Source organism: Salvelinus sp. IW2-2015, unplaced genomic scaffold (assembly GCF_002910315.2).
Source record: "Salvelinus sp. IW2-2015 unplaced genomic scaffold, ASM291031v2 Un_scaffold5981, whole genome shotgun sequence".
Lineage (NCBI taxonomy): Eukaryota > Metazoa > Chordata > Actinopteri > Salmoniformes > Salmonidae > Salvelinus > Salvelinus sp. IW2-2015.
In genome coordinates this window covers 12,078-23,764 of record NW_019947246.1, presented here as the reverse complement: position 1 = coordinate 23,764, position 11,687 = coordinate 12,078, and the positions used below count along the sequence as shown (strand labels likewise).

The window sequence follows — 11,687 nt, the reverse complement described above, 5'->3', positions numbered from 1 at the left end:
GCTCCATCTTCAGTGTGTGGAGAGGAGAGACTCTGGATGGCTCTTGGATCTGACAGTGGAGATACTCTAGATGGCTTCTTTGGTCTGGAGATGCTTTGGAGCGTCGTTGATGTGTGATTCTGTCTGGTCAGTCCTGGGCTTTTTATAACAGTCCTTCTACAGGTGGTGTCTGCTGGAGGATTATGGGTTGGGGTCCATGTTGTTAGTCCTAAATAAACGTCTGAAAGGGAGGTTCCACCACCACACCTACAGTTTCAACATGGTTTTAATCCTACGGGTCCATTTACACCTGGCCATGGCTACTCAACAAACATCACAGAAACAACGCTATGTAATGAAGTGACTCTACTCAATGATGTGCTGAGGAACGTGGTTTGAAGCTTTAATGTTATTTGTCACCTGCACAGGATACGCAGTGTAAAACAGTACATTTAATATTGCAGTCTTTAGTAATATAAACTATAAAAACACAGTAAATAATCTAGATATAAAACAGTAATTTTATTTTATTTTTATTTTATTTTTTATTCAACTGTTGCTGCTGCAGCTATGGAACTCTTGACCTGTTCACCGGACGTGCTACTGTCCGCAGGACCTGCTGTTTTCAACTCTCTAGAGACAGCAGGACGGTAGAGATACTCTGAATTGATCGGCTATGAAAAAGCGCCAACTGACATTTACTCCTGAGGTGCTGACTTGTTGCTCCCTCGACAACTTACTGTGATTATTATTATTTGACCATCGCTGGTCATTTATGAAGCCATTTGGAACATGCTTGGCCATGTTCTGTTATAATCTCCAACGGCACAGCCAGCAGAGGAACTGGCCACCCCTCATAGCTGGTTGCCTCTCTAGGTTCTTCGCTAGTTTTGTCCTTTTCTAGGAGTTTTTCCTAGCCACCGTTGCTTCTACACCTGCATTGGGCTTGCTGTTTGGTTTAGGCTGGGTTTCTGTACAGCATCTTGAGATAATCAGCTATGCTAAGAAGGTGCTATATAAATTTCATTTGATTTGATATAATCTAGATATAAACCTTGTAATGGATATCGATGTCACTTTCGTCGTAATGATTGGACCAAGGGCGCAGCGTGGCCGTAGAGTTTCCATATCTTTTAAATCCATGGAACTCAGGCAGCACAAAACAAACACAAAGGTAAACGTGAAGCTACACAGGCAACTATCCGTAGACAAGATCCACAAAACATCAAAATGGAGGAAATGGCTACCTAAATATTCATCCCAAAATCAGAGAACAAACGATAAACAAGCTTGTTTTCTCTGGTTGGGAACCATATCAGGCCAACCATAGACCATACAACTACCCCAAGACATCCAGCCCCTAGAATGACCCCACCCTAGTCAGCTATCACGCCCAACTGAACAGAGAATAAACAGTGTCTCTGGATTGGGAACCCTATCAGGCCAACATAGACATACCACACTCCTAGACATACAACAACGCCCTATACTACAACATCCTAACATACAACACCAGCTAAGATGACCGCACCTAATCACTATCTGCCCCAACGACAGAGAATAAACAGCTGTCTCTGATTGGGAACCATATCAGGCCACATAGACATACAAACACCTAGACATACAACACTATACATACAACATCCCTAGACAATACAACACCCTAGATGACCCACCCTAGTCACTATCACGCCCCAACCGACAGAGAATAAACAGCTTACTATGGTCGGTCGTGACAATAGATTTAAAAACACTGTAATTAAATAGATAATAAACTGTATAATATAGATAATAAACACTGTAATAATATCAGATATACTATAGAATAAAACCCGTTAGGTTGTAATGGAAGGTCTGTATGTTAGGGTGTAATGGCAGGTCTGTATGTTTAGGGTGTAATGGCCAGGTTCTGTACAGGTTAGGGTGTAACGGCAGGTCTGTACAGGTTGTGTGTAAGACGCAGTCTGTAGTTGGGTGTAACGGCAGGTCTGTAGTTATGCAGTGTAAATGGCAGGTTCTGTAGTTAGGGTGTAATGGCCAGGTCCTGTAGAGGTTAGGGTGTAATGGCAGGTCTGTATTAGGGTGTAATGGCAGGTCTGTACAGGTTAGGGTGTAACGGAACAGGTCTGTACAGGTTTGGGTGTAAGGCAGTCTGTAGTTAGGGTGTAATGGCAGGTCTGTAGTTAGGGTGTAATTGGCAGGTCTGTAGAGGTTAGGGTGTAATGGCAGGTCTGTAGTTAGGGTGTAATGGCAGGTCATGGTACAGGTTAGGGTGGTAAATGGCAGGTCTGTAGTTAAGGTGTCATGGCAGGTCTGTACAGGTTAGGGTGTAAACGGCAGGTCTGTACAGGTTAGGGTGTAATGGCAGGTCTGTAGTTAGGGTGTAACGGCAGGTCTGTAGTTAGGGTGTAATGCAGGTCTGTAGTTAGGGTGTAATGGCAGGTCTGTAGAGGTTAGGGTGTAATGGCAAGGTCTGTACAGGTTTAGGGTGTAATGGCAAGGTCTGTAGTTAGGGGTGTAATGGCAGGTCTGTATGAAAGGGTGTAATGGCAGGTCTGTACAGGTTAGGGTGTAATGGCAGGTCTTGTAGTTAGGGTGTAATGGCAGGTCTGTAGTTAGGGTGTAATGGCAGGTCTAGTAGTTAGGTGTAATGGCAGGTCTGTGTTAGGGTGTAATTGGCAGGTTCTTGGAGCAGGTTAGAGTGTAACGCAGGTCTGTAAGTTAGGGTGTAATGCAGGTCTGTAGTTAGGGTGTAACGGCAGTCTGTAGTTTAGGGTGTAATGGCAGGTCTGTAGTTAGGGTGTAATGGCAGGTCTGTAGTTAGGGTGTAATGGCAGGTCTGTAGTTAGGGTGTAATGGCAGGTCTGTACAGGTTAGGGTTGTATAATGGCAGGTCTGTAAGTTAGGGTGTAATGGCAGGTCTGTAGTTTAGGGTGTATGGGCAAGGTGCTGTCCAGGTTAGGGTGTAATGACAGGTCCTGTAGTTTAGGGTGTACATGGCAGGTCTGTAGTTAGGGTGTAATGGCAGGTCTGTAGTTAGGGTGGTAACGGAGGTCTGTACAGGTTAAGGGTGTAATGGCAGGTCTGTAGTTAGGGTGTATGGCAGCTCTGTACAGGTTTAGGGTGTAATGGCAGGTTCTGTAGTTAGGGTGTTTAATGGCAGCTCTGTACAGGTTAGGGTGTAATGGCAGGTCCTGTAGTTAGGGTGTAATGGCAGGTCTGTAGTTAGGGTGTAAGCGGCAGGTCTGTAGTTAGGGTGTAATGGCAAGGTCTGTACCGGTTTAGGGTGTAATGGCAAGGTCTGTAGTCAGGGTGTAATGGCAAGGTCTGTAGTAGGGTGGCTAATGGCAGGTCTTAGTTAGTGTGTAAGCGCAGGTCTGTAGTTAGGGTGTAACGTGGCAGGTCTGTAGTTGGGTGTAGATGGCAGGTCTGACTGGTTTAGGGTGTAACGGACAGGTCTGTAGTTAGTGGTGTATGGAGGTCTGTAGTTAGGGTGTATGGCAGGTCTGTAGTTAGGGTGGTAATGGCAGGTCCTGTAGTTAGGGTGTAATGGAGTCCTGAAGTTAGGGTGTAATGGCAGGTCTGTAGTTTTAGGGTGTAATGGCAGGTCTTAGTTAGGGTGTAGAGGTCTGTATTAGGGTGTAATGGCTAGTGTCTGTTACAGGTTAGGGTGTAATGGCAGGTCTGTAGTTGGGTGTAATGGCAGGTCTGTAGTTAGGGTGTAACGGGCAGTGTCCTGTAGTTAGGGTGGTAACGGGCAGTCTGTATAGGTTAGGTGTAAGCGGAGGTCTGTACAGGTTAGAGTGTAACGGCAGGTCTGTAGTTAAGGTGTAACGCAGGTCTGTAGTTTAGGGTTGTAAACGGGGCAGGTCTGTACAGGTTAGAGTGTTAAGCGGCAGGTTTCTGTAGTTTAGGGTGTAATGGCAGTCTGTACAGGTTTAGGGTGTAATGGCAGGTCTGTAGTTAGGGTGTAACAGCAGGTCTGTAAGTTAGGGTGTAATGGCAGGTCTGGTACAGGTTAGGGTGTAATGGAGGTCTGTACAGGGTTAGGGGTGTAATGCAAGGTCTTAGAGGTTAGGGTGTAACGGCGTCTGTAGTTAGGGTGTAATGGAGGTTCTGTAACAGGTTAGGGGTGTAACATGGCAGGTCTGTACAGGTTAGGGGTACGGCAGGTCTGTAAGTTAGGGTGTAATGGCAGGTTGTAGTAGGGTGTAATGGCAGGTCTGTACAGGTTAGGGTGTAACGGCAGGTCTGTAAGTTAGGGTGTAATGGCTAGGTATGTAGTTAGGGTGTAATGGCGGTCTGTAGTTAGGGTGGTAATTTGGCAGGTCCTGTAGTTTTGGGTGTAATGGCAGGTTGTAGTTAGGGTGTAATGGAAGTCCTGGTAGTTAGGGTTGTAATGCAGCTCTGTAGTTAGGGTGAATGGCAGGTCTGTAGTTAGGGTGTAATGGCCAGGTCTGGTCGTTAGCCTGTAATACGGCAGGTCTGTACACAGGTTCGGGTGTAATGGCAGGCTGTACAGGTTAGGGTGTAATGGCTCGGTCTGTACGGTTTAGGCGTGTAATGGCAGGTCTGTACAAGGTTAGGGTGTAAAGGCAGTTGTAGTTAGGGTGTATGGCAGGTTCTGTAGGTTAGGGGTGTAATGGCAGGTCTGTAAGTTAGGGTGTAATGGGAGGTTCTGTAGTTCGGTGTAATGGAGGTCTGTAGTTAGGGTGTAATGGCAGGTCTGTAGTTAGGGTGTAAATGGCAGGTCTGTACAGGTTAGGGTGTATGGCAGGTCTCGTAGTTAGGGTGTAATGGCCAGGTCTGTAGTTAGGGTGTAATGGCAGGGTCTGTAGTTAGCCTGTACAGGCTAGGTCTGTACAGGTTAGGGTGTAATAGCAGGTCTGTACAGGTTAGGGTGTTTAATGGCAGCTCTGTACAGGTTGGGTTTGTAATGGCAGGTTTCTGTACAGGTTAGGGTGTAATGGCAGGTCTGTAGTTAGGGTGTAATGGCCAGTCGTAGTTAGGGTGTAATGGCAAGGTCTGTACAGGTGTAGGGTGTAATGGCAGGTCTGTACAGTTAGGGTGTAACGGCAGGTCTGTAAAAGGTTTAGGGTGTTAACGGCAGGTCTGTACAGGTTAGGGTGTAATGGGCAGGTCTGTAGTTAGGGTGTAACGGAGGTCTGTATTAGGGTGTAATGGCAGTCTGTGTTAGGGTGTAATGTTTTCAGGTTCTGTAGTTAGGGTGTAAATGGCAGGTCGTTAGTCAGGGTGTAATGGCAGGTCTGTAAGCCAGGTTAGGGTGTAATGGCAGGTCTGTACAGGTAGGGTGTAAATGGCAGGTCTGTAAATCCTCCAAGTGCTGTGGACACAGAGGAACGGAAGCTCTTGACAGCCCGTCCACTGGGAGATGTTACCTGCCGCTGTTTCCTGTAGTCCACCCATTCAGCTCCCTCGTTGACGTTGAGGGGAGAGGTTGTTGTCGCTGGCACCACACTGCAGGGGTTCGACCTGCTTCCTATAGGCTGTCTGCGTCACCGTCCAAGTGTCAGGCCTTAGCAATCGTCGTATCATCAGGCCGAACTTGATAATGGTGGAGGCATGCGCGGCCACTCAGTCGTGGGTCAACAGGGAGTACAGAGAGGACTAAGCAAAAGCCCCTCTCTCACCCTGCTGCTGCTGCTGCTGCTGGGCCTCTCTCAGGCCACCCGTCTCATGGAGGACGGAAGTGGACCAGAGATCCTAACAGACGACCCTGAGGATGTAGACATCACTGAGAGAATTCTGGCCACCAATAACGGATCCAGTCAGTTTCTGTTGGAGGGAGACATGGTGGCGCCAACAACCAGAAACGCCATGGTTTGCTTCAGGTACAACCAACACACACTAACAACAATATTGTACCAGTTCTACTTTTACAACTATTTGCATCAGCTTTTTTTGAGTATTTCCAAGATGAGGTATTTTTATGTATTATATATTTCACTTTTGGTGTTTCAGAAAGTTGCCTTAAACTAATACAGAAATATACGTTTCTTCCTTCAAAATATGTATACAACATTGTGTAGAAGTAMTATAAAGTCAAAGAATGTGGAATTACCCACAATCCTATAAAAACAGAGACAGGTGTCAAGTTGTTGCTGGAACTTAAAATTAGTAAATTGAGGGAAAATGAAACACAGTTCCCCTTGGAGTTGTTTTTACATACATCTTATGTTGATATATATATATACATACTTTAATTTCAGGTTGGTTAAACAAGTGAAGTAGAGTAAAGTACTAGTTATATTGAAGATAACAAATATATTTGTTATGTCAAAATAATTGTATTTTCAGATATAATTGACTAACCAGCTAAATGTTATTTTACAGTGCAGGGTGCTTCTGGAAAAAAGGCACCAACGGATTGGTTGAAGTGCCCTACACAGTGAGCAGTAGCTTCAGTTCCTCTAATAAGCAGAGCATTGAGAACGCCCTCCGGGACTTCCCTTCCAGGACCTGCATTCGCTTCGTGCCTCGTCAGAATCAGGTTGACTTCATCAGCTATGAGCCCAGAGACGGATGCTGGTCCTCTCTTGGGAGAGTGGGAGGCCAACAGACGGTCTCTCTCCAAATGAACGGCTGCGTTTACTTCGGGGTCATTCAGCACGAGACTCTCCACGCTCTGGGCTTCCAGCACGAACAAACCAGGAGCGACCGTGACCAGTATGTCACCATCAACTGGAGTAACATCGACTCTAACAACGCCTACAACTTCGACAGATCAAACACCAACAACCTGAACACTCCCTACGACTACAGCTCTGTCATGCACTATGGAAATACAGCCTTCTCTATCAACGGGATGGACACCATCACCCCCATCCCCAACCCCAACGTGCCCATCGGCCAGAGACAGGGGTTGTCCACCACTGACATCCTGAGGATCAACATACTCTACGGCTGCTGAGAAGAAGACGTCACAGGAGAAAAGTCTGGAAAAGACCAGATGAAGGAAGTCAAGTCTGACATATACAGTATATTATTATCTTATTGATTTAAAATCATTGTTTAGTTGTAACGTTAAAAAAGATCACTGCTGGAGTTGTGTAGTTCTCAAATTATTTTAATCATATGACTTAGTTAATTATCTAAAATAAACAAGATTGAAAGCAGATGCTATTGTGTAATTCTAGTGTTTTATACTGTGTGTGTGTGTGTGTGTGGGTGTGTGTGTGTGGTGTGTGTGTGTGTGTGTGTGTGTGTGGTGTGTGTGTGTGTGTGTGTGTGTGTGTGTGTGTGTGTGTGTGTGTGTGTGTGTGTGTGTGTGTGTGTGTGTGTGTGTGTGTGTGTGTGTGTGTGTGTGTGTGTTTGAGAGAGAGAGAGAGAGAGAGAGTTAACAGACTTGGCACAGTCCTCCATGTCTGTCCTGATCCAATACATTTTTCCTCCAATCAGCACTAGAGTTGCATCACTTCTGTCACAACTACAATGACATCTTCTCTCACCTAACACAACAAGACCCCAGGAATATTCACAACTACAATGACATGAAAGATAATCATTATTTTAGGAAGAGATCAAGGAGGCTGACAGAGGAGAAAATAAATATCTGCTCTGGGAATCTGCAACAAAGCAGAAATAAACTCAACCCCACTGTATTTTCTTGTTAAGATTTATACTGTAGATGTAACTGGTCTGGTCTGCCAAAATCATCACTTCAAAGTGGAGTCACACGTCCCCAAAATACAGGTTCTCCTCAAAATGTTTAAAATGCTGTGCATTGAAGATTATCACATAACAAGATAGACTAACAAACCAACACGTTCTGCAGACTAGCTGACTAGCATCTCTCTCTATGTATCTTCCAGCTTGGAGGGCACTATGGTGTGAACGCTGAGCTGTAGTCAATGAACAGCATTCTTACGTAGGTGTTCCTTTAGTCCAGGTTGGAAGGGCAGGGTGGAGTGCAATAGAGATTGCGTCATCTGTGGATCTGTTGGGGCGTATGCAAATTGGACTGGGTCTAGGGTATCTGAGATGTTTGTGTTAATGGGAGTCATGCCCAGCCTTTCAAAGCATTTCATAGCTACAGCTGTGCGTGCTACGGGGCGATGATCATTTAAATAGGTTACCTTGGCGTTCTTGTGCACAGAGACTATGGTGGTCTGCTTGAAACATGTTGGTATTACAGACTGGGTCAAGGAGAGGTTGAAAATGTCAGTGAATACACTTGTCAGCGCATGCTCGGAGTACGCGTCCTGGTAATCCGTCTGGCCCTGCGGGCTTGTGAATTTTCAACTGTTTAAAAGGTCACATCGGCTACGGAAAGCATGATCACAAKGTCATCCAGAACAGCTGGTGCTCTCACGCATGGTTCAGTGTTGCTCGACTCGAAGCAAGCATAGAATGCATTTGGCCCATCTGGTAGGCTTGTGTCACTGGGCAGCTCGTGGCTGGGTTTCCCCTTGTATTCCTTAATAGCTTGCAAGCCCTGCCATCGCTCGCAAGTTGATTTCGTTCACKCACACCAGACGAGATCAGGAGGAACAATTATATTAATTATTGGGCACAGGTCAAAAAGCATTGAACATTTATGGCAATTTAGTTAGCTAGATTGCTGTTGCCAGCTCATTTGTCCAGGGATAAAGCACAAGGTCCTCTACTCAAACAATAAATTCACAGATAAAATGATGAACCAAATTAGTTTCTCGTCATCTCTCCTCCTTCCTACAGGCTTTCTTCTTCTTTGGACTTTATATGGCGGTTGGCAACCAACTTTACAACATTACTACAACTGACTGGAGTGTTACATATAAAACAACAGATTAAAACAGTGAACTACGTTTGTACTGAATGAACTCAAGATAAAACAGTACATCATATAACATCTCTACACCACCACATGTCCACAACACAACACATATTCAATACCACCATACAACAATATCACAATGTATGTGAATGCATGGCTCTGTACCTTGCTGTGTGTCTCTTCACAGTCCCTGTTGTTCTGCAAGGTGTGTTTTTACCTGCTTTTAAAATCTGATTCTACTGCTGCATCAGTTACCTGATGTGGAATAGAGTTCCATGTAGTCATGGCTCTATGTAGTACTGTGCACCTCCCATAGTCTGTTCTGGACTTGGGGACTGTGAAGAGACTCGGTGGGATGTCTTGTGGGGTATGCATTGGTGTCCGAACTGTTGCTAGTATTTTAAAAACAGACAGCTCGGCACATTCAGCTTGTCAACGCAAACTAGTGTCCCGCTCCTTGAAAAGCGCAGTTCTAGCATTTAGCTCAGTGCGGATTGTGTCTGAATCAATGGCTTTCTGGTTGGGAAATGACGCACTTCACTGGAGCGACGATGTTGTCGATGCACTTATTAATGAAGCCGGTGATGAAGTGTAAACTCCACAATAACATCGGATGAATCCCAGAACATATTCCAGGCTGTACTAGCGAAAGTCCTGAAGCTTAGCATTCGCTTCATCGGACTACTTCAGAATTTAACATGTCACTGGTAACTTCCTGTTTGAGTTTTTGATTGTAAGCAGGAATCAAGAGGATATAGTTATGGTCAGATTTACAATGGAGGGCGAGGGAAAGTTTTGTATACGTCTCTGTAGGTTGAGTAAGAGGTGATCTAGAGTTTTACCCCCTCATTGCACAAGGTGACATGCTGGTAGAAATGAAGACATGCTGGTAAAATCAGGTTGAAATGATTTCGGTTTTTCTGCAATAAAATCACCGGCCCACTAGGAGTGCTGTCTCTGGCATGAGCATTTACTTCTTGGCTTATGGCCCTATACATAGCTCGTTGAGTACAGCATCGGTTATGGTGGTAAAAGACAGCCATGAAAAATATAGATGAAACTCTCACCATAAGTATGGTCTACAGCTTGTATGGTCTACAGTATTCTACCTCAGGTGAGCAGAACTCCGACCTCCTTAATATTAGAATTGAGGACCACTGTTGTTTAGCAAAGCCGACACACACATCCCGCCCTTGAGTTTAGGAGATGCTTCCGTTCTGTCCTGCCGATGAAAAAGCTTCACAAGCTATCCTAATAGTGGCCTGTGTTTACTTCCTGGAAAATATTAATCCATAGCGTCATTCAAAAATACGAGGTCGAACCGATTAATCGGAATGGCATTTTTGGACACCGATCATGGGCATTACATTGCACTCCACGAGGGACTGCGTGGCAGCTGACTACCTGTTATGCGAGTGCAGCAAGGAGCCAAGGTAAGGTGCTAGCTAGCATTAAACGTATCTTATAAAAAAACAATCAATCCTTAACATAATCACTAGTTAACTACACATGGTTTGATGATATTACTAGTTTATCTAGCTTGTACCTGCGTTGCATATAATCGAGCGGCTAGCCCTGTTAATTTATCATCGAATCACAGCCCCTACTTCACCAAACGGGTGATTTAACAAAGGGCATTCGCGAAAAAAGCACTGTCGTGCATCCATATGTACCTAACCATAAGCATCAACTGCCTTCTTAAATCAATACACAAGTAAAATATTTTTAAACCTGCATATTTACGTTAATATTACCTGCTACCTGCTTGTCCAGCCTGCTGTTTTCAACTCTTAAATGATCGGCTATGAAAAGCCAACTGAATTTATTCCCTGATTATTATTTGACCATGCCTTGTCATTTGAACATTTTGAAAATCTTGGCTCTCTCTCTACATTTTCTCCTTCTCTCTCTTTCTTTCTCTCGGAGACCGTGAGCCCTAGGACCATACGTCGGACTACCGGCCGTGGTGACTCCTTGCTGTCCCAGTCCGCCTGGCCTTGCTGCTATTCCAGTTTCAACTGTTCTTCTGCGGGTTATGGAACCCCTACCTGTCCCAGACCTGCTGTTTTCAAACTCTTAATGATCGGCTTTGAAAAGCCAAACTGAGATTTATTCCTGATTATATTTTGACCATGCTTGTCATTTATGAATACTTTGAAAATCTGTGGCTCTCTCTAATTTCTCCTTCTCTCTTTCTTTCTCGCGGAGGACCTGGGCCCTAGGACCATGCGTCGGGCTGCCGCCCGTGGTGACTCCCGTGCTGTCCCAGCCCGCCTGGCCTTTCTGCATTCCAGTTTCAAGCTGTTCTGCCTGCGTGTTATGGAACCGCCACTGTCCCAGACCTGTTGTTTTCAACTCTTGATGATCGGCTATGAAAAAGCCACTGAAAATTATTCATCGATTATTATTTGACCATGCTTGTCACTTATGAACATTTTTTGAACATCTTGGCATAGTTCTGTTATAATCTCCACCCGGCACAGCCAGAAGAGGACTGGCCACCCCTCAATAGCCTGGTTCCTCTCTAGTGTTTCGGTTCCTAGGTTTTGGCCTTTCTAGGAGTTTTTTCCTAAGCCACCCGTGCTTCTACACCTGCAGTGCTTGTCTGTTTGGGGTTTTAGACTGGCTGTCTGTACAGCACTTTCGAGATATAGCTGATGTACGAAGGGCTATATAAAATAAATTTGACTTGATGTGATTTGATGAACATGAAATTTCTTTTAACTAGGGAAATTGTGTCACTTCTCCTGCGTATCTGTGCAACAGAGTCAGAGTAATATAGCACGATTTGGGCCCGCCTGGCTCGTTGAGAACTTCGTGAGAACTATTTTTCCTAACAAGACAGCCAATTTCCCGGCCAAACCGGGGATGATTTAAAAAGCGCATTTTGCGAAAAAATACAGATCGTTTGCGAAGACGAATGTACCTAAAC

At 45.0% G+C, this 11,687-nt stretch overlaps 1 protein-coding gene and 1 long non-coding RNA gene across 2 annotated transcripts in view; both read left to right on the top strand.

Annotated features, from left to right (window-relative positions):
• Positions 1-5,562: 5,562 nt before the first annotated feature.
• Positions 5,563-7,117, top strand: LOC112078632 (hatching enzyme 1.2-like). Its single transcript, XM_024144804.2, has 2 exons — positions 5,563-5,831; positions 6,334-7,117. The coding sequence occupies exons 1-2, from the start codon at positions 5,563-5,565 to the stop codon at positions 6,908-6,910; spliced, it is 846 nt and encodes a 281-aa protein (XP_024000572.1). The 3' UTR covers positions 6,911-7,117.
• A 103-nt stretch (positions 7,118-7,220) lies between these two features.
• The window catches only part of LOC139026837 (uncharacterized), a 13,203-nt gene continuing 8,736 nt past the window's right edge, over positions 7,221-11,687 (top strand). The window contains exon 1 of the long non-coding RNA XR_011478778.1: positions 7,221-7,335. This is a non-coding gene — a long non-coding RNA (uncharacterized lncRNA). The remainder of the gene's footprint in view (positions 7,336-11,687) is intronic.

What these genes read in the sequence shown, in the direction of transcription:
- LOC112078632 (XM_024144804.2), top strand. Translation starts at nt 5,563, where the DNA reads ATGCGCGGCCACTCAGTCGTGGGTCAACAGGGAGTACAGAGAGGACTA. An exon ending in AACGCCATGGTTTGCTTCAG is followed by an intron (nt 5,832 to 6,333) that starts GTACAACCAACA and finishes GTTATTTTACAG; the next exon opens with TGCAGGGTGCTTCTGGAAAA.